We start from the raw sequence: 22673 nt of genomic DNA, 5'->3' as shown, positions 1-22673 counted from the left end.
GCTTAGTTTTCCAGGAGGTACAGCAGTAGGAGATTCCAGTTGATTATATTGGTCTTCATTACTGGACAATGTCTGGAGTCAAAAGATTTTTTTTTTACTCATTTGGGAGAGGACATCAAGTGAGAGCAGGAGCAGGAGGGAGGGTCAGAGGGAGAAGCAGGATGCCCCCCGCTGAGATGGTGCCCTGAGCCAAGGCAGATGCTTAACCCACTGAAGACCCAGGCTTCCCGGAAGTCAGATTCAAGGTGGAAGGAATCTCAGAAATCACAGGGCCCCAGACAAGGGCACCAGGGTTACCAACTCTGGATTTGGCTCAGGTCAGGATAACCGGTGGAGGGATGGAGTCCCGTACCTAACTCCAGTACCTAGCTCCAAGCTCAGTGGGGAGTTGCCTTGAGGTGGTCTCTCCCTCCTGCCCCTGTCCCTCTCTATAAAATAAATTTTTTATTAAAAAGTCACATGGGGGTGCCTGGGTGACTCTGGGTTAAAGCCTCTGCCTTTGGCTTAGGTCATGATCCCAGGGTCCTGGGATCAAGCCCCGCATGGGGCTCTCTGCCCCACTGGGAGCCTGCTTCCCTTCCTCTCTCTCTCTCTCTCTCTCTCTCTCTCTCTCTCTCTCTCTGCTTGTGATCTCTATCAATCAATAAATAAAATCTTAAAAAATAGTCGCATCGCCCTTTGACCAAAGGATGCGTCAGTCTAGGCAATGGCATCAAGATTTGGATGTTGGTTTGCTGGTGGCATTAAAAAACAAAAGCACTTAATTTTGATTTGTTTCCTTTGGCTGTGAAATTCTTGGGAGAGGCTTGCCTTTTTTAATAATCCACTTTCTGTTAAAACTTAGTGTTGTAGGGTACCTGGGTGGCTCGGTTGTTAGGTGCCTTGGCTTTGGCTTGGGTCATGATCTCTCAAGGGTCATGCTCCCTGCTTGGTGGGGAGCCTGCTTCTCCCTCTCCTACCCCTGCTTGTGTTACCTCTTTCTGTCAAATAAGTAAAATCTTAAGGGGAAAAAAAAACATATATTGTAATTTTTTTTTTAAGATTTTACTTATTTAAGAGAGAGACAGTGAGAGCATGAGAGGAGAGAAGGTCAGAGGGAGAAGCAGACTCCCCATGGAGCTGGGAGCCCGATGTCGGACTTGATCCTGGTACTCAGGATCATGACCTGAGCAGAAGACAGTTGCCCAGCTAACTGAGCCACCCAGGCGCTCAGGTCGCAATCTCTTAAAGATGGGTTGGCAAGGAGGGATTTTACTGTATGGATTGTACTCAATTCTGGATATACCAATAGTGTTCCTATCACTGAGGCATAAAAGGCAAGAAAAATAAACAGAAAACACAGACCATACAAAACAAACAACCATGTGAAACAATGCTTATTTTTTGGCAGTAACTAATCAGGGCTTGTATTCTAGTGTTTCTGTGATTTTGTGTCTGCTTGAACTCGGTGTTGCTAGTCTTGGACCTCAGGAATGCATTTCCTAGCTCGGTAGTTCTTCTCAGTTTTCACATAGAACCAGTTACATGATATAGCTCTCTTACATATATGTACTTTGTCAGGGATAGTGCCCAAAAACGTTGTTTGTATTCTGGCTCTGTTACTCCAGTTATTTATAAAATCTTGTGGCATGACATCTAGGTGTCTTAGCTTAGCTTAATCTTTCTTAGCTGATTTGTTCATGTGAATCTCTCCTTTTTCTTTTAGGATTTTTATTTATTAGACAGATCACTAGTAGGTGGAGCAGCAGAGAGGGGGGGAAGCAGGCTACCCACTGAGCAGAGAGCCTGATGCTGGGCTCCATCCCAGGAATCCTGAATTCATGACCTGAGCCGAAGGCAGAGCCTTAACCCACTGAGCCACCCAGGTGCCCCCATGTGTACCTCTTGTACTGAACAAATGCAGTGTGGCAGGGCAGAGGGAAGATGTGGAAGTACAGATTTGAATGAATGTGCACAGCACCAAAGACTGTGCAGTTACTGACTTAAATTCTTTTTTTTTTTTTTTAAGATTTATTTATTTATTTATTTGACAGAGAGAGATCACAAGTAGGCAGAGAGGCAGGCAGAGGAGGAAGCAGGCTCCCCGTCCAGCAGAGAGCCCGATGTGGGACTCAATCCCAGGACCCTGGGATCACGACCCGAGCCGAAGGCAGAGGCTCCAACCCACTGAGCCACCCAGGCGCCCCAGACTGTGCAGTTACTGACTTAAATTCTTAAATCTAAAAGATTGCAGAAATCACCTGAAGGTCTCGTAGCTAGGAAGTGACAAAGCTAGAATTTAGTCTTAAGTTCTGATAGAGGAGGCCTGGCTGGCTTAGAGCATGCAACTCTTCTTGATCTTAAGTGAGAGTTCAAGCTCCATGTTGGGTGTAGAGATTACTTAAATAATAAAAATCCCCAATTCTGAGCTTTTGTACCCACTCCATTAGTTCAAACAGTCTACTACTAGTGCAGCCTGATTGTATTGACTTTCTGGTAGCTGCATTCCCTTCTGGCTCTTGAAACTTGGGGTCAGCTGAAGTTCGTAGGTGGAAATCTAGCAGTTGGCTGGGACTGGTCATGTGGACGACAGTTCAGTGTACTAACCTAATTCTGATGGCTTCCTCGTTTCAGAATCTTCAGTGATTCCTTACTGCTTAAAGACAACTTGACTTATAAGCCCGCACAGCATCTGTTCTTAGCTGTCCAGCCCCATCTCTTCCCCCCCCCCCCTTGTCCTTGTTCTCTTCACTCTTGGTCATATATATGTTCTCTAGTGCTCTTGACTGGAAAGTGCTAATGGTCCATGCGCCACTGTCCATGCAAACTGCACAATCTCTGAGCTCCAGTTTTCACTATCATTTTGGATTCTCCAGAAGTTTTTAACCATCCTGGGTTTTCAACAAGTAAATGCTGGTGTAGGTGTTAGTGGAGGTGTTGACTAAGGAAGTGAATTAAGGTGCAGCTGTATTAGGGAATGGAACTCCTTGAAGCAACTGGTTAAGGAACTGAGGTTAAGGTCAGCAGCTGTCAGGCAGTGAGTGGTCAGTGGAAGACAGAATCTGACGTAGCAAAGAGCATCAAACCCAAGTGCAGCAACTGAATGAAAGTTGGACAGAGTGAGATTTCAGAACAAATGTGAAACAGTTCTGTTTGAAGTTTTAGGTGCTACCTTCCCAGCTTGGAATCTCTAGATATATTATGAAGCCTTAAAACTGAATCAGGATATGTATCTGACTTCAAATTGGTCACAAAGAAACATTGATGGTATAGACACCTTTGTTGTGTGTTAATTTATTTATTTATTTTAAAATAGTTTATTTATTTGCTTAACAGACAGAGATCACAAATAGGCAGAGAAGCAGGCAGAGAGAGAGGGGGAAGAGGGTTCCCTGCTGAGCAGAGAGCCCGATGCGGGGCTCGATCCCAGGACCCTGGGATCATGACCTGAGCCGAAGGCAGCCACTTAACCAACTGAGCCACTCAGGCGCCCCTTGTAGTGTGTTTAAAAAGCAAAAGTTCCCACTGGGAATGAGACAGTATAAACTATGTTCAAGCCCTGGTCCTGTTTACAAAAGGATAACTATTACCAACTGAATACTTTCTTTCCTTAAAGATTTTTCATGTTTATTTACGCGAGTGTGAGAGCACAGAAGAGAGTGAGGGGCAGAGGGTGAAGCAAACTCCCCATCGCGCAGGAGGTTGGAGAGGGGGGGCTGTATCCTGGGTCTCAGGGATCATGACCTGAGCTGAAGGAAAATAACCTGAGCTCTCTGAGCCACCCAGTTGGACTTGGATACTTTCTGTGTACTTGGAAGCAAGATAATACTATAGTGGTGATGACAGTGCAATTAATCATTCGCTTATTTAGTTGTTGGGGGTGTCTTGTGTTGATGTCTTCATTTATGTGGTCAAAAATTAGCTTTTTTTTTTTAATGCTTACATCATAAGCATTAGGACGATTAGAGGGAGAAGGACAAGCACACCCCCCATTGAGTGGGGAGCCTGATGCTGGGTGTGATCCCAGGACCACGACAGATTATGACCTGAGCCACCTAGGCACCCCCCAAATTTTCTATTGACAAACAACATTTTTTAAAAGATTTTATTTATTGGGACACCTGGGTGGCTCAGTGGGTTAAAGCCTCTGCCTTCGGCTCAGGTCCTGATCCTTAGCGGGAAGCCTGCTTCCTCCTCTTTCTGCCTGCCTCTCTGCCTACTTGTGATCTCTCTCAGATAAGTAAATAAAATCTTAAAAAAAAAGATTTTATTTATTTATTTGACAGATTACAAGCAGGTGGAAAGGCAGGCGGGGGGTGGGGGGGAAGCAGACTCCCCACTGAGCAGAGAGCCCAATGTGGGGCTCAGTCCCAGGACCCTGAGATAAGACCTGAGCCGAACGCAGAGAGGCTTAACCCACTGAGCACCCAGGTGTCCTGATGAACAACTGTTACTAACTCAGAGTTGCCCTGTGGTTGAGTAAAATTTTTGTTCATACCTGCGTTAGAGTATGGTAAACATAGTAGCAGTTGAAATTAGGTCAACTATAGTTACAATTTGGTTTCCTAGTATATTTTTCCATTTTGTTAACTGACTACTTGTACCCAGGGCATTTCAGGATCTTGGTTATTTTTAACTGTTTCCACCAATGTTACAACTTTGCATGTTAGGTATGTGGGGAAACATGAAGTTTCCCTTGCAGAAATTCTTCCAGTAGAACCTTTACATTTAGATTTGGGCAGCTGCCTTCAAGGTTTCTTAGGTAAATATGGCTGTTTCTCTGCATACTCGAATCAGTGGTAAGTGGAATATACATACCGTTACTCTGTCCACCAGCTCTGGATGACTGACAGTCTGGGATACAGTGATGTGTCCTACAAGGCCAGCCACATTGACACCTAGGAAACAGGTATTTACCCTTACTCGACCAGCTGTACATAGATGCCAGTTTGGGGAGTTGTGGCCTGTCAAAAATCATTTTCTCTTACTCAAGAGAAAAAGATGAATAGAGGACCAAAGAATTAATTAAAAAAAAAAAAAATGGGAAAAAAGCCTCCCTGGGGAACCTTGGCTGGCTCAGTAGAGCATGTGATTCTTGGTCTCTGTAGGTTCAAGTCCCACAGTGGGTGTAGAGTTTACTTGAAATAAAATCATTGGGTGGGGGGGTGGGGAGGAAACCTGACAGAAGTTGGTGATGGGTAGATCGAGGTTAGTGGTGGTGGTGGTAGTTCTTGATGATCAGGGTTATCTATAAAAAATAATGGCCCATATCACTTGCACCTAGAGAAATGGAGATTGCCGCTTGCTCTACTCATTCCTCACCCAATCCCCACTTTTTCTGACTTAGTAGATATGAGATGGTCCCTAACTTCTTCTTTTTTTTTTTTTTTTAATATTTTATTAATTTGACTCACAAGTAGGTAGAGCAGCCTGCAAGGAGTGGAGGAAGCAAGAGTCCCTCCTGAGAGCCCATTGGGGGAGGGTGGGGGTTGGTGGGGGTGGGTTGATCCCAGGACCCTGAGATCATGACCTTAGCGAAAGGCAGAGGCTTAACCCACTGAGCCGATCCGTGCTGATGCTGCTAGTCAAGGTTCCCTATGTCCTACAAGGGCATACTCTGATAATTGGTGTTTAGGAAACTACTCATTAGGTATGCATGTCCTCCAAGGCTGAGAAGCAGTAGTCTGTTAGCCAAAGAACATAATGATTTCTCTTTGCCTCTGTTTTCACATGCAGATTTTACATGATTTTTTCTTTTCTTTTCTTTTCTTTTCTTTTCTTTTTTTTTAAAGATTTTATTTATTTGTCAGAGAGAGAGGAGAGCGAGAGCGAGCACAGGCAGACAGAATGGCAGGCAGAGGCAGATGGAGAAGCAGGCTCCCCGCCAAGCAAGGAGCCCGATGTGGGACTCGATCCCAGGACGCTGGGATCATGACCTGAGCCGAAGGCAGCTGCTTAACCAACTGAGCCACCCAGGCGTCCCTACAGGATTTTTTCTTAAGTAGGCTCCATGCCCAGTTTGGAGTCCTGGGTGCGGGGCTTGAACTAGAAACACTGAGATGAAGAGACCTAAGTTGAGATCAGGAGTTGCTTAACTAGCGGAGCCACTCGGGTTCCCCTCTCATGGTGGCTTCTAAAGAATAAAAGGGGTGCCTGGGTGGCTCACTTGCCTCGTGACTGTGGTCAAGCCCCGAATCGGGCTCCCTGCTCAGCAGGAAGCTTGCTTCTCCCTCTCCCCGTGCTTGTGTTCCCTCTCTTGCTGTGTCTGTCAAATCTTTTAAAAAACAAAATTAAAATGGTGTTTTAAAAGATTTTATAAAATTTGACAGGAAAAGCACACAAAGCAGGGGAGCAGCAGAGGGAGAGGGAGAAGCAGGCCCCTGCTGAGCAGGGGGCCCGAGGCCGTGCTCGAACCTAGGACTGTGACCTGAGCTGAAGGCAGCTGCTTAACACTGAGCCACCCAGGTGCCCCTAAAATGGTTTCTTGCAAGTAGTGAAAAAGGTAGTCTGACCCATTCTCGTTTAGATTGTTTCTTGCTTCTTGATCTTTCTACAGAGAGAGCTGCCATTATGGCAAAAGTCAGTGAAAAACAAGATGCTACCTCCCTAGGACTGTAAAATGAGAATTGTCAGACTTAACTGCAGGGTCATGATCCCAGGGTCCTGGGATTGAGCCCTGCATTGGGTTCCCCGTTGAGCAGGAAGCCTGCTTCTCCTCTCCCATTCCCCCTCCTTGTGTTCCCTCTCTTCCTATGTCTCTCCATAAAATAAATCTTAAAAGTATTAAAAAAAAAAAACCTGTGGAGAGCAGATTAATGATGACATCAGTTGAAATGTAAATTGACATCAGTTGAAATGTAAATTGGTGCACATGCGTACGGGAGACCTTCTTGTGGTACCATTAATGGATAATCTTACCATGCTGTCTTGGTTTTGTGTTCATTCCACATGTTGGTGTAGAACAGGATATATTGGGTGTATTACTATACAGCACTAGGATACTAGTGTGTTAACTTTGGGGAGTACATTGGTCATGATTTTTTTTTTTTTTTTTTTTTTTTTTTAAATTTTACAGGGGCACCTGTGTGGCTCAGTGGGTAAAAGCCTCTGCCTTCAGCTCAGGTCATGATCCCAGGGTCCTGAGGTTGAGATGCATGTCAGGGCTCTCTGCTCAGCAGGGAGCCTGCTTCCACCTCTCTCTTCTCTGCCTGCCTCTCTGTCTACTTGGGATCTCTCTCTTTCAAATAAATAAAATCTTTAAAATTGATTTTACAGAGACAGCAAGAGGGAACACAAGCTGAGGGAGTGGGAGAGGGAGAAGCAGGCTCCTGCTGAACAGGGAGCCCAACGGGCTTGATCCCAGGACTCTGGGATCATGACCTGAGTGAAAAAGTACATGGTTAATGATGGAGCCACCCATGTGCCCTAATTCAATTTTCTTTTTAAAGTAATCTCTGCCCCCAGTGTGGGTCTTGAACTTAACAGCCCCAAGATGGAGTTGTGTGCTCCACCGACTCAGCCAGCCAGTGTTCTGGACTGTTTGTTTTTGTATTACTGATTGGTGAGAGTTCTTTATAGGCAAGATGGGGGGTCTTTTATTAGATAAGTGATATGCAAATGTTTCCTCCTAGTCTGTGGCTTACTTAGAAAATTCTCTTAACAGTGGCTTGTGAAGCACCCCAAATTGAACCTGTGTAAATAACTTTTTTTTTAAATTTATTAGAGATGCACATATCATGACCCGAGCCTGAGGCAGATGCTTAACCCACTAAGCCACCCAGGTGCCCCAGTCACAGAATCAGGACTGGCTGTATAGTCCCTTTTAAATCAAACTTTGTGGTTTTTTTCTCTCAACAGGTATTTCATGCATGGGGTTTGTAAGGAAGGGGATAACTGTCGCTACTCACATGACCTCTCCGACAGTCCTTACGGTGTAGCGTGCAAGTATTTTCAGCGAGGGTGCTGTATTTACGGAGACCGCTGCAGGTAAGAATTGTTCACAGATCAGTTTTGTTCAGAGGTGGGGTGGGAGAGGTTGGGAGAGGGGGAGAGTAAAGGGGCGCCTGGGTGGCTCAGTGGGTTAAAGCCTCTCCCTTCAGCTTGGGTCATGATCTCAGGGTCCTGGGATTGAGCCCCACATCGGGCTCTCTGCTTGGTGGGGAGCCTGCTTCCTTCCCCACCCTCCACCCCCGCCTCTCTGCCTACTGTGATCTCTGTCAAATAAATAAAATCATTAAAAAAGGAAGGGGGAATAAAATAATTCTTAACAGCTTCGTAAATTTTAAGGTAAATGCTTTGAAAATTACTCCTTAGCAGTGTTAGTACACTGGTAAATCTCAACTTGGAAAATCTCAACTTGGAGGGCATGTAATTAATACACTAAAAAAAATATTTGGGGGCGCCTGGGTGGCTCAGTGGGTTGGGCTGCTGCCTTCGGCTCGGGTCGTGATCTCGGGGTCCTGGGATTGAGTCCCGCGTCGGTCTGCCTGCCTCTCTGTCTGCTTGTGCTCTCTCTGTCAAATCAATAAATAAAGTCTTTAAAAAAAAATTTTTTTTTGTAGTGCAGTCCGAAGTTTAATTCCTGAGGATCCTCTTCTGCAAACCTAGGGATAGGTGTGGAGAAAGAATGTTTGTATATGACCTTTTTTCCCCCCAAGACTATGAATGATGTGCATATTTGACCATAGTTTCAGATCTCTATTAATAGTGAACTAAATGGAGAGAAAATGGGATCGTAGGCATTTGGGGGATAGTATTAGGTTGCTAGTTACAAGAGCTTGTCATTGCATGTCAACTTTGCTGAACCTTTTGAGCTTGCAACACTAGGTGTAAGCTTGGATTTAGGGAAAATACTTCAAGAATGTGCCTAGTAACCATCAGAATGTTAAAGAACCAAGAGGGATTCATTCTGTAATCTCTATCATTATTCAATGAATTGGTACCATAATCCCGTTAAAATCAGCAATGTGGCAGTTGTGGCTCTTGCTTAGAAATCAGGTGGAGCTTTTCTTTATTTCCAAGTCAAAGATGTGTTTTAGTTTCCTGTTAATTGGGGTGCCTGGATGGCTCAGTCGGTTGGGTGTGGGCATCTGCCTTGGGCTCAGGTCATGATCCCAGGGTCCTGGGGTGGAGCCCTGGGTCGGGCTGCCTGCTGGTTGGGGAGCCTGCTTCTCTTCTTGCTCTGTCTGCTGCTTCTCAGGCTTGTTCTGTCAGCCGCCCCCCCCCCCCCCCCCCCCCCACCGCGTGCGCGCTCGCGCGCGCGCGCGCGTGTGTGTGTGTGTATTTTAATATTTTATCTGAGAGAGAACAGGAGAGCCCCGGATAGAGAAGCAGACTCCATGCTGAGCAGGAAGCCTGGCCTGGGCCTTGATCCCGGAACTCTGGGATCATGACCTTGAGCCCTAGGCTCAAGTGACTGAGCCAGGTAGGCACTTCTAAAGTCTTCCCCCAAAGTAGTTACCTATTGATGTTGAACAAATTTACCCCGAGATTTAGTAGCTTAGAAATAAGCAACATCTCCCAGTTTCTGGGAGTCTGAAATCGGTGTGGCTTAGCTGGGTTCTTCTAGTTCTGAGATTTCAGAGGTTGCATGAGGATTTCAGGCAGGGCTCTCGTCTGTCCTCTCCCAGGAGCTTGGAGGATCACTTCTAAGGTGGCTCACACACTACTAAGGAAACCTTAAGTTTTTACCAGTTGGTCCTCTCCCTAGGGATGCATCAGTATTTTACTTGGTCTCTATCCTTCCCCAGAGCAAGTGATTAGAGAGAGAGAGCAAGGACACATCCACAGTGCCTTTTACGACCTAGTCTCCAAAGTCCCACACTTACTTCCAGTCTGCTCATTAGTACAAGCAAGTCACTAAGTCCAGCCCATATTCAAGGGGGGAGAGAGTGGGCCCTAGCTTTTGAAGAGAGGATTACTAAAGACTTGTGGACACACTTTAAACCATCATATTAGGTAAGACATTGGGTAAGACACTGTCAGCCAGTTTTAGCATTCTGTGGTCAGAAAAGAATATGTCAGCTGTTGTGTTCAGATGCTTAGAATTGAAAAGGCTAAGAAATTTTTGATGGGTGATACAAATGTTCAGTCACCCCACATTCATTTTACTAGGAAATCTCGTAAGGATAGAGAAAAACACTTTGTGACTGTGAGAGCTGGGAAATGGAACCCCTGTCTGAGTATATGTTACTATGTGAAAAATTCATTTAAGGAAGTGATATTTTGTAGCAGGACGGTGTCCGTTGGTTTTCTGGGCCAACGTAATGGTAGGGTAGCTGGGTTCTTCGCCTAGACAGTTTGCTGAGAATCTGTAAACTCTGTCCAGGGAGAGAGGAAATAAACGTCAGGAGTGGAAGTGAGACTCAAGGATGTCCCGGCAGAGAGAGGTGGAGAGAGCGCTCTGTGGTAGGAATAGGGAAGGTATGGCTGGCTGGTTAACATCAGCTGCTCGCTTCAGAGGAGGGACTCCATCTTATTGGACCATATAGAAAGAATGAAATGAGGTGAAATTGAAGAAACCCAAGCTGAGGCCAAGGCTGTGTGTTAATCAGCTTTTTTTTCAGGTAACTTTGCCAGCCCTACGTGGCAGTTCATACTCTCCTTGAGTAAGTATGGAAGCCTGTCTTCACTGTAACCCCTGTACTCAGTGGACTTCCTTGTGGGAGATGAAGTTGAAGGCCAGGGAGTGAGGTGGGTGCCCTGCTACAGTGACACTCTGACCGGCAGTTTCAAGTCACCTAATGAACAGCTTCTTTTTAGTTTTCTAAGAAAGACCCAGCCCCCTCTTGGGCAAGTGTTCCCCTTTTGAGCTGGGTTTAAAGCTCCCAGGGCGAAGTGAAAGGAATTAGGAAAGCCTATGTATGCATTAAGTCTGCCTGAAAGGAAGCTTGGTAATAGTGTGGGACTGATGTGCCAGAAGTCCTCACACCTACCCTGCACTCTGACCTGTGCAGGGCTCTTTGTATACAAACGGGCTAGTGTCCAGAGATGAACTCCTCATAGAGGGAGCAGCTCATAATGAAAGATACACTAATGTTAGCAGTTCTCACACAACTGCATCCGTACTTCATGATGGTGACATGCCTCCATTACTCAGAACTGCTGTGCGCACTTCTGGTCCTGTGACCTGTAACATTGCCCCCACCTACTTGAAGCCAGAAAAACACTTGCTACTGAATACTCAATACTCGTGGAGATGAGAGGGAGTATTGCTTTGGTTGACAACCATTGCTATGGAAGATATTGTATTCTTTGGAGGGCCCTTTCCCAATGACTCCCATTAGTGAAAGTTTAAGATTGATTTCTTTGAAAGAGCATATAAGCAGGGTAGGGGCAGAGCAGAGAAACAGGCTCCCCATTGAGTGATTCCCAGAAGATCCCAGATACCCCAACATGATGACCTGAGGGGAGAAACCAAGCTGTAAGTTAAAATAAAGACTGATTCCAGACCTTGGAATGATTGGGGCTGGGAAGTAGCCAACCAGAGAAGAAGCATCATGTGTCTTCTCTTGCTTAACACTGGAGGAAAAATTGATAAAACTTCTTACATAGAAATCAATACTCTTGGGCGCCTGGGTGGCTCAGTGGGTTAAGCCGCTGCCTTCGGCTCAGGTCATGATCTCAGGGTCCTGGGATTGAGTCCCGCATCGGGTTCTCTGCTCGGCAGAGATCCTGCTTCCCTCTCTCTCTCTCTCTCTCTGCCTGCCTTTCCATCTACTTGTGATCTCTCTCTGTCAAATAAATAAATAAAATCTAAAAAAAAAAAAAAAGAAATCAATACTCTTAATGATAGAGTATTTACAAAGATGTGAAAGAAAAGCCCAATGTTAGTTTCAGTGCTGTCTCAACACTTAACACTTCGATAAAAAGGATCACTGACCTGCGATAATCTTAAGGTATTAATAAGCATTATAAGTACATTATCCTGGACTCCAAATCCAGGAGTTGAGAGAGTCTTTTTTTTTTTTTTTTTTTAAGATTTTATTTATTTATTTGACAGACAGAGATCACAAACAGGCAGAGAGAGAGGAGGAAGCAGGCTCCCTGCTGAGCAGAGAGCCGACGCGGGGCTCGATCCCAGGACCCTGGGATCATGACCTGAGCCGAAGGCAGAGGCTTTAACCCGCTGAGCCACCCAGGCGCCCCAGGAGTTGAGAGAGTCTGAAGTAGGACCTGGCAGGGTTCCTTTGTGCAGGGCCAGGTAATAAATGTATTTTGGCTGTGGGGGCCAGGTTGTCCACTGTAGTTTGATAGCAGCCATGGGTGATGTGTAGTTAATGGATGTGGTGTGTTCCCAGGAAGCTCTATGGGGACCCTGAAATTGGCATCTCACGTGGCATACAACAGTCTTTTTTCCAACCATTTAAAATTAATCAAAACCAAGAATACAAGTCTGGTTGTTTTCCTGAGTTGTCTCCTGAAAATACAGTTCTACTTGCCTGTGTAAATGCCTGTTTTTAAAAAAATAGTAAAGATTGGGATGCCTGACTGGCTTGCTCAGTATCAAAAACCAGTTTTCGCTCTGGGTTTGGCCTGAGGGTTATAGACTGCATTGATCCTGTTCTTAATTCAGGTCCTTGCTTCACTGAAACATATTCTTTTATTTATTTATTTATTTATTTATTTATCTATTTATTTATTTATTTATTTAGAACCATATTCTTTTATTTTTTTTTTTTTAAAGATTTTATTTATTTATTTGTCAGAGAGAGAGAGGGAGAGAGAGCAAGCACGGGCAGACAGAATGGCAGGCAGAGGCAGAGGGAAAAGCAGGCTCCCTGATGAGCAAGGAGCCCGATGTGGGACTCGATCCCAGGACGCTGGGATCATGACCTGAGCCGAAGGCAGCTGCTTAACCAACTGAGCCACCCAGGCGTCCCGAGAACCATATTCTTTTAGAAAGCACTTTTTTTGTTGTTGTTGTTGTTGTTTTTATTTATTATTTGGCTCAGGGAGAAGGCACACGAGTGCACAAGTGGGCAGAACTTGAGGGGAGAGGGAGAAACAGACTGCTTGCTGAGTGGAGAGCATGATGTGTGGGGTTGGTCCCAGGACCCTGGGACCATGACCTAAGATAAGGCAGATACTGAGTGAGCCACCCAGGTGCCCCTAGTAAGCACTTTTCAAAATGCATCTTGGATTTTCTTTATTAATGTTTTTCTTTTGAGTATTTTTCCTCGTACTTAAGCACAAATCTTCAGAACATTGATAGGGTTCTGTTCCTGGGGTACCTGAGTGGCTCAGACAGTTAAGTGTTTGCCTTCGGCTCAGGTCATCACCCCAGGATGCTGGGATCAAGCCCCACATTAGTCTCCTTGCTTGTTGGGGAGCCTACTTCCCCCTCCCTCTGCCTGCTGCTCTGCGTACTTGGCGTGCACTCTCCCCTGTCAAATAATTAAAATTAAAAAAAAAAAAAAAAAAAAAAACCAGTTCTGCATTAAGGGACTAACTTTGCCCTAAGTAGATTGATTTGATTTTAAAAGTTAATTTTCAAAATAGATAATCATTTGTATACAAGGACCTTATTTTATTCATTTCAAAGATTTATTTTGAGAGCTCTCTCAAAGTGGATTGAGAGAGCGTGCGCGAGCAAGGCTACTACTAAGCAGTCTTCCATACTCAGGCTGAGCCAGAGGCCGGACTGTATCAGGACACCCAAGATCATGTCCTCCAACTGAGCCAACAGGGTGCCCCATGTGATACACTTACACAGTGTGGTCGGTGTTCACTATCAGGTGTTGCTCAAAAAAAAAAAAAACAAAAAACAAAAAACAAACAAACAAACAAACAAAAAAAAAACAAACCCTGAACTGTTGGGGTGCTTGTGTGGCTCAGTCTGTTAATCGTCTGTCTTCATCTGGGGTCGGGATTTCAGGCTCCTGGGAAACCGCTCCTCCCTCCTGCCTCTCCTCATACATTATTATCTCTCAAATAAAATCTACAAAGAAATGGCTGTCTATTCTTCTAATATGGTAACTATGAGCTCCCTGTGTGTGTGTGGAACATTGAAGAAAATATGGCTAGTGCTAGGACCAACTGGGCTTTCTATTTAAGGATCAGTATTTATTTATTTATTAAAGATTTTATTTATTTACTTGACAAGGAGAGAGAGCTCACAAGCAGAGGCAGGTTGGGGGAGGGGGGAGGCAGGCTCCCAGCCAAGCAGAGAGCCTGATGTGGGGCTCGATCCCAGCACCCTGAGATCATGACCTGAGCTGAAGGCAGAGGCTTAACCCACTGAGCCACCCAGGCGCCCCAAGACTTTGTTTGTTTGTTTTGGTAACGGTTGGCCCATGGTTAGGGTGGCCCAGTAATTAATTGCAAGACCTGCTAGATTCGAGTAGTGTAAGTCCGTTTGAGCTCAGATGTAACTGTGGTCTCTCACTATTGTGTGTAAATGAATGTCTGAATTGCGGGGACTTCATTGGGCAGAAAGTTTGTTTTTTGTTTTTTTTTTTTTCCTCAAAAAGATTTTATTTGACAAACAGCGAGAGAGCACATGAGAAGAAACACAAGCAGGGGGAGCACCAGAGGGAGAAGGGATATGGGGCTCCATCCCACAACCCTGGGATCATGACCTAAGCTGAAGGCAGATGCTTCAGTGGCTGAGCCATCCAGGCTCCCCAGGAAGTTGGTACTTGAAGGGAATCATTTTTTCCCAAGTTTTGAGATGTGGTTTAATAATTGGACAGACAAAAAGGAATGAGGGAATGTATAGGGTAAAAATTGGAGTAAAGTAATTAGGTCAACGAATGTATATAGGAAAAGAGTATATACTGTGTATATACTGTATATTGTAAATCCTGCATCCTGCTTAATGTGAACATTGTAATGTGTGGTAAAATGTTTTACATTTTCTAGGAGATTGAGAGTCCACCTTTCTTCAATTAATGCTTGGGTGGACAGTCTCTCTAGCAGAGTTGCCATGGCAACCGTGAGACTCGGTTTCCAGTAGAATTGGAAGGGTGATAGACGGTCTGCTGTTGGAGTGTGCAAACCTCGCCAGAGGCTCTAAACTTTGACCCCTGGTCTATGACCTTCTACTCAAGAGTTGTCCTTGGGCCAGCAGTAGTACCATCTTGTGGGGTCTTGGTAGACATGCAGAATCACGGGCTCTGCCCCAGACTTAGAAATTGAGACTTGTCTTTTAACAATTTTCCCAGGTGATCATAGGTGCAGTATTTTGAAAACTCAAGGAGAGAAGGTCAGGGAATACATAATTAATTCATGTGGGGCTGCTGGCCAAGCAGTGACTGCTGACCTCTTCAATTTTTTTTTAAGGTATGAACATAGCAAGCCATTGAAACAGGAAGAAGTGACGGCTGCAGATCTAACTTCAAAATCATCTGTTGCTGCTTCAAGTCTCTCATCAGGAGTTGGACCAATTGTTGAAATGAATATGGGTGAAGCCGAGTCAAGAAATTCAAACTTTGCAACTGTAGGAGCAGGTTCAGAAGACTGGGTGAATGCCATTGAGTTTGTTCCTGGGCAGCCCTACTGTGGCCGGAGTGAGTATCTTGAAGACTAGAAACAACTTAGGGCACTAAATTGGATTACCCAAGACTTACCCAATGGAGTGAAGGGAACTTTTGGAACCCCAGTGATAGTGAATTTAGAGTGTGTTGAAAACCTGAAGCCTCTTCAATCAGTGCAGTCGTACAAGAAATGGTATTGTTTTGTCTTGTGTGTGTGTGTTTTGTTTTTTTTATTTTTTTTTAAACAAGCTAAATCTTTGAAATTTCAGCATTAGAAAATCAGTTAAAGAGTGAGGGAGTTATAGTTCAGTAGACTAGGAGTTTAATTGAAGTACTACTCACTTCTTCCTGTTCAGTTAGGTTCAGTTACTTCAGTTCACATATCTGCCTTACCTATTTGGACCTTTACTACCCTCTTAACCGTTTTCAGCTGCCCCTTCCTGCACAGAAGCTCCCCCGCAGGGCTCAGTGAGCAAAGAGGAATCGGGGAAGGAGCAGACGGCAGCAGAAACCAAGAAGCAGCTTTGCCCCTACGCTGCGGTGGGCGAGTGCCGCTACGGGGAGAACTGTGTGTACCTCCACGGAGACTCCTGTGACATGTGTGGACTGCAGGTCCTGCATCCAATGGACGCTGCCCAGAGGTCACAGCATATCAAAGTAAGTCCTCGGGGCAGTGCCCTGTTAGTCCATGTGAGACTTCTCCAAGATGCACATCTCACGGGTGTTTAACACAGTAACAGACTTGGGCAGCCTTTCCCAGTGTTCTCGAGTGATGATAGAACCCGTCTCCCCGAAAGAAACCTCAGGCTCCTTGGCTCCGTCACTCTCCATTCTGCCCTTCCTCCCACTCCTGGTAATAGCTAATTGCTAATTGTCTCTTGTCCCTGGCTTGGCCTGTTCTGGACATCGCCTATGAGTGGAATCCTGTGTGGCCTTTTGTGACTGGCTCAAACATGAGCATAATGTTTTCAAGACTTAGCATGGTAGTGTGTACTAGTACTGCGTTCCTTTTTCTGCCTGAATAATAATTCACTGTATAGCTGTACCACATTTCGTCCTTCCGTCCTTCAGTTGAAGGACTTTGGGGTTGTTTCACTCATTGGCTATTGTAAGGTCAAGAGCATGCATATGTGGGCATGTTTCAAGTTCTCTAAGTTGCTGGGTCATCTGGTAAACAGTGCCTAACATTTTGAGCAGTGCCAGACTTTCTGGACACTGACTATACCATTTTATGAGGATTTCATACTAGGGATTTAAGGTTTTTTTTTTTTGTTTTTTTTTTTTTAATGTTTTCATTTGAGAGAGCTTGAGTGAGAAGAGGAGCAGGGGGCAAGGGGAGGGAGAAGCAGACTCCCCGCTGAGCAGAGAGCTTGATGGGGGGCTCTTGGGATCATGACCTGAGCCAAAGGCAGAGTCTTTAACCCACTGAGCCACCCAGGCGTCCCAGTAGCATAATTACTTTTTTTTTTAAGTAGACTCCATCCTCCGTATGGGGCTTAAACCCATGACCATGAGGTCAAGAGCTACATGCTTCACTGTCTTGAGCCAGTTAGTCACCGCTCTTTCTTAAAGGTTTATTTGAGGGAGGAGGGGAAGGGAGAAAGGATCTTAAGCAGACCCCCTAGTAAGTGCAGAGTCCATGCGGTGCCTCCCTCTCAACAACCCTTAGACCATAACCTGAGCCTAAATCAGGAGTTGGGTGTTCAACAGACTGAGCCCCCAAGCATCCCTGACTCTTCAGTTTATTTAAGAAATTTCTCTGTAGGGACGCCTGGGTGGCTCAGTTGGTTAAGCAGCTGCCTTCGGCTCAGGTCATGATCCCAGCGTCCTGGGATCGAGTCCCACATCGGGCTCCTTGCTTGGCAGGGAGCCTGCTTCTCCCTCTGCCTCTGCCTGCCACTCTGTCTGCCTGTGCTCACTCTCGCTTCTCTCTCTATGACAAATAAATAAATAAAATCTTAAAAAGAAATTTCTCTGTAGCCAACGTGGGGCTAGGACCCACAACCCTGAGTTGAAGGGTTACACGTTCTTCTGGGTGAACAAAGTGCCCACATAACTCTTAATTAAGCCCCATAATGGAAACAACCAAAATGTCCATCACCTGATGATTGGGTACATAAATTGTGTGTCCATGTGATGGGATATTACTCAGCAGTAAAAAGAAACAGTGCTGATGCCTTCTACACTACAGGTGACTTTGAAACTGTGCTATGTGAATAGAGCCAGCCACAGAAGGACACGTGGTGAGGTGCCCTGAGTAAGCATAGCCACAGATGAGTGACTGTGGTGGAAGGGGTTGATTTTAGAGAAGTGAGTGACTGGCTGGGGGTATGGGGTTTTTCTTAGGGTGGTGCACACATTGTAATACTGAGAGTGGTGTGATGCTTGTGTGACTGTGCACCTGCCAAGACTGTGTAATTTTTTCTTTAAAAATGAATGAATCACACAGTATTAAGTATATTAAAGCTCTTTTTTAATGTGAAAATTAAGTGTCCAGCCCCAGTTGTCACCTAATAAATGTTAGTTTCCTTCACCCTTTCTTTATGACACATTGCAAACTAAAACCTTAGTTTAATTTTAATTACATTTTCCATCTCGAACCCAGAAGATTGAAAAACTTAAGTATGAAAAACTAACATGGAAGGTAGTGGAGATTGGGTGTGTCGTGTCCCCCCGCCCCCCCTTCTGAACCTCTTACAATTTGACTCCAGTGATGTTAAAGGCCTAGAATGGCTGTCCACCTGTATTCAAGTATGAACAAAGCTGCTTTTGGTGTCAAACTGGGAACATCTTTTCAGTTGGCTTGTGAAAGGTCAACTTGAAGTCTTTCATTATTATTCAGTGACTTGATTACACTTATCTCTCCACTTTTTCTAGTCTTGCATTGAGGCCCATGAGAAGGACATGGAGCTCTCATTTGCTGTCCAGCGCAGTAAGGACATGGTGTGTGGCATCTGTATGGAGGTGGTCTATGAGAAAGCCAACCCCAGCGAGCGCCGCTTTGGGATTCTCTCCAACTGCAACCACACTTACTGTCTCAAGTGTATCCGCAAGTGGAGGAGTGCTAAGCAATTTGAGAGCAAGATCATAAAGTGAGACTCCTCCCCAATCTCCGTTTGTGCTTTCTATTTTGGGGAAGAATTTAGTATCTTGTTCCAACTTTCAACCAGATGGACCGCATTTAAATGCATGCGTTTTCTCTTGAAACTGGGGTATTCTAATGGGGATTTCTTTGTATTTCAGCTAGCTTCTAGGTTAGTTGGTATATCTACTACTTATTTGAATGAGGAAACCCTATGTATCAGTTAGTAGAATCTTCGTGCTTTTTCTGAGGAGATTGTGTTTAATGGATTAGCCAGTTTAGGCTCCGTGAACAAACTAAATAGCTCTGAATGTATGTTTCCTGACATTTTACATTTTCCACTTTCCTATTCCATCCATTAAGCTAGCCAATAATCCACCATCCTTTAAAGATTGTTCTCATAACTGAACAAAAACTACATAATCGAAACAGAGCAAAGTTGCAAGAAATAAATTTATTTAAACGAAAGAAAAAGGAGTCCGTGTGAAATGTCTTCTTTTGTTTTCTGTTTTTTTTTTGTTGTTGTTGTTGGTTTTTTTGTTTTTGTTTTTGTTTTGTTTTTTAACAAAGTTACTTTTTTGAGTGAACTGGCTAGCCATTGAGTTGAATTTATCAAGGACTTGTCTTCCCTCACAAGAGATGGCAGTTGTGTGACAGTATGTGGAGCCCTTTCAGGAAATCCCCACTTGGCTTTCAGTTAAGTCTTTAAGGAATGGAGGGGACGCACCAGGGTGTGTCCTTGCAGAGGAGCGGGCCGTGAAGGGGGATGTGCATTGCAGCCTGTTCATTGTTTCCCAGGTCCTGCCCAGAATGCCGGATCACCTCTAACTTTGTCATTCCAAGTGAGTACTGGGTGGAGGAGAAGGAAGAGAAGCAGAAACTCATTCAGAAATACCAGGAAGCGATGAGGTATGAGCACTGCAGCCTTTTCTCAAGCTAAGATCCCAACATAGCTTGGGTTCACTTTGAAAAGAACAGCGCTGCATTACACAACTCCTACCTCCTTCCTACCCTTTCTTTGACTTCCAGGGCGGTTTCCTTTTGTCACCCCTGATATCACCTCGCTGGGGACGTACCTCGCTATAACACAGTCCTTGGGGTGCGTGCCAAGGGGCTGTGTTATAACGAAGTCTGTACTGCTACCTGATGCCCCATGAGTGGGCTGCTACCACCTCCTCCGTCCATGTTACAGTTGTCTCATGTGCTCGTGTGTGGGCCTCCTAGGAGATTCTCCGTCTCTACTGGATCTGCGTTACTGGAGCTGTTAAAAACAGCAAGGACCTGACCAAAGTGTTTCTGTAGTCGGTGCTTCATGCATTAGTGCACATGTATTTGAGAACACACCTTGGGGAGGGCTGGAAACAGGTGCTGGTTCTATCCTTCCCTGTTTAAAGAAAGACCGGATGATAGTCAAATACAGACCTGAAGTCCACTGTGAATAAGGGTTGCGATATTTTCCTTTCCAGCAACAAGGCGTGCAGGTATTTTGATGAAGGACGTGGGAGCTGCCCATTTGGAGGGAACTGTTTTTACAAGCATGCGTACCCTGATGGCCGTAGAGAGGAGCCACAGAGACAGAAAGTGGGAACATCAAGCAGATACCGGGTAACTCTCGCTGTTTTTTTAAAGGAGGGGAAATAGCACGCGATCAGTTGAGCCCTGTACAGATTGGGGTAGGGGAAGGAGATTAACACTCAGGTCTGGGAGTGAGACTGGCGGATGAAAGGAGACCGGCCACCCCAGGAAACCGGGAGGGATAGGTGAGGGAAAGCTAGAGCTCGTGGTTTGCCTCAACCAGAGGGGAGGAATTGGTAAGTTCGAAACCCTAAATAAGAAGTCTGGTTCGTCATGCCCTCTGGTGTGCTGGACGTTTTGCCTTAGAAACAACAGACTAGAAGATACTGCTCGACAGTGCCATCCCTATCATGGCCTTGTTTTTTACAGGCCCAACGAAGGAACCACTTCTGGGAGCTCATTGAGGAAAGAGAGAGCAGCAATCCTTTTGACAACGAAGAAGAGGAGGTTGTCACCTTTGAGCTGGGCGAGATGTTGCTTATGCTTTTGGCTGCAGGTGGGGACGACGACCTGACAGACTCTGAAGACGAGTGGGACTTGTTTCATGATGAGCTGGAAGATTTTTATGACTTGGATCTATAGCAGCTTGGCGTGGCGGGTGAACTGGTCTGCTGGGCCTCAGGCAGTGGCTGTCCCCGGTGGTGTGGCAGTGCCCGAGTTTCTCTCCTAGGCAGGCCTCTAAACTCCAGGTGCTGTCGTGATCCTCTTTACCCAGGGCCTGTCTTTTCAATCCCTCACCTTTCCCCAAGGAGTGTGTTGTTTTCTCTGTTTAAAAAAAAAAAAGTTACAAAAATAAATCTTAAAGCTAGTTTTTTTTTTGTAACATGAATTTGACTGTCAGACAGTTAGCGTAGGTCTATGGGGTCATCGGTTTCCCACCAGAGTCACCGTGTTCTAAGGTAGAGTTGATGGACTCGCCACACTTGCTCGGAGGACCCCAGGTTCAGAAGGAGTAGAAGTGGCCCTGCTCTGGGCTCCGAGAACACAGGTGATGGGTGATGGATCTGCGCTGTGGCCCGTAGTTGGCCGCAGACTGACGGGGGCTCCTCCCGGTTTCTGGTGAAGTCTGCACATCCAAGTTTATCTCCGTCCCCTCCCCCCACCTGTGCACTTGTTCTGTGGTTTTGGTCTCTTGTTGAACTGCACACACGTCCTACTACTACTGGGTAACCAGAACCAGGTGCGAATGTGTTGAGATTTTTACTGTCACGTGTGATAGAATTGTGAAGGGGCACACGGCAGATGCAGTGGCGTCGACGAAAAGCCGAGCCGGAAGCAGACTCCCGAGGGCGGGTAGACTTGGTGTGGGTGGGTGAGAGCGTGCGAAAGCTGCTTGTCCCTGTAGATGTTGTGTTCTTAGCCTTAGTGGGTAAACAATGGGTTTTGTGGTTTCAGCCTCGTATGGCCCGTAGATTGTAAGGGACAGAGCAGTATGTCGGTAGCTGTCAGTAGAGCAGTGCTAGAGCTCTGTCTTCACATAGAGCAGTGGGCATAGCCGCAGAGTTTCAGCTGTCCGGTGGTCCCATACGTTAACACAAACCAGGGCTTGGACACACGGTTGTATTTAATGTTTTAGGGTTTCCCAGCCTTTCTAGCCCAGGCACTTTTTGGACAAAGTTTGTCCTCGTTTGAGGTTTTGTTGTCAGGTTTTTGTGTTCGTTTTTGTGGGTATTTGCCTCCTTACATCCCTGAGCTTTGCAGGTAGACAGATGTGATGCAGAACTTAAATTCTAAGGTGTTTCTTGTGGTGGGTCAGGGGTTGGCAGGAGTTCAGTCATACTTTTCCACTAAAGGGGGGAGGGAGTGGTAATCCACAAGGTGAGCTAAATGCTAAGTTGTTAGAAGATCTATTTCTTGATTGGAAATTTTAGCTTTTGAGTTTTGTCTCTTGTTCCTAAAACAACTTGGAGATCCTCCTCATTTGTCCCATCTACTGCTTTTGAGTCCTTGGATCCTACCCATTTCTTTATACTCAAAGAAAAAATAAGTAATTGTTGCAGAGGTCTCTGTATTTTGCAGCTGCCGTTTTGTAAGAAGCACTTTTCCCAAATAAAACAATAAAAAAACCCAAATTGGCTTTGTTTTGTGTAATATATGTAATGAGCTGTTCTGAAATGTGGAGGTGTCAAAAACATAACATTCGTTTCTCTCATGGACTCTGATCAATTCATCAATTACTCTGGATGTAGTTTCACTGAGACAAGTGATCGCTTTCCTAATAAGACCTGGCCTGCTGAGAAGCACTACTTGAGTGATAAAGAGGGAAACTTTCTGACCAGCTGGGATCCTCAAACTATTGGTGGTAGAATTCTTCTCAGGCTGCCTTCCAGTTTTCTTCTACCACCCGAACACTTGCCTGTAGGAACTTGCCTCCTACCCACAGATAACAGGTAGGTCACAATATAGTAGCCTACAATAGGCTACAATAAAGTAGCCTTTCAAAGCACAATATAGTGCTTTGAAAGGCTACTTTACTCCTTAACTCTCCCATCTTTGAGTAAAAACCATTCTGTGATGACCTTACATTCCCTGTTGGTAGAAGTACTGATGCTCGGGGAGGC

General features: G+C 45.3%; 1 protein-coding gene across 4 annotated transcripts in view; it reads left to right on the top strand.

Annotated features, from left to right (window-relative positions):
- MKRN1 (makorin ring finger protein 1) overlaps window positions 1-20977 on the top strand; it is a 34432-nt gene extending 13455 nt beyond the window's left edge. For 3 of the 4 annotated variants that reach the window (XM_047694909.1, XM_047694907.1, XM_047694910.1), the window contains exons 2-8: window positions 7837-7965; window positions 15262-15488; window positions 15886-16112; window positions 18333-18547; window positions 19336-19446; window positions 20004-20142; window positions 20482-20977. In XM_047694909.1, coding sequence (XP_047550865.1) covers window positions 7844-7965; window positions 15262-15488; window positions 15886-16112; window positions 18333-18547; window positions 19336-19446; window positions 20004-20142; window positions 20482-20694 — 1254 coding nt within the window. In that variant the 5' untranslated portion in view covers window positions 7837-7843 and the 3' untranslated portion in view covers window positions 20695-20977. The remainder of the gene's footprint in view (window positions 1-7836; window positions 7966-15261; window positions 15489-15885; window positions 16113-18332; window positions 18548-19335; window positions 19447-20003; window positions 20143-20481) is intronic. The other variant, XM_047694908.1, reaches the window with a different exon arrangement.
- Window positions 20978-22673: the final 1696 nt, after the last annotated feature.

The sequence above is a fragment of the Lutra lutra genome, chromosome 11 (genome assembly GCF_902655055.1).
Source record: "Lutra lutra chromosome 11, mLutLut1.2, whole genome shotgun sequence".
Taxonomy (NCBI): domain Eukaryota; kingdom Metazoa; phylum Chordata; class Mammalia; order Carnivora; family Mustelidae; genus Lutra; species Lutra lutra.
The sequence above is the reverse complement of the archived record's forward strand: the minus strand, read 5'-3'. Positions and strand labels throughout refer to the sequence as shown.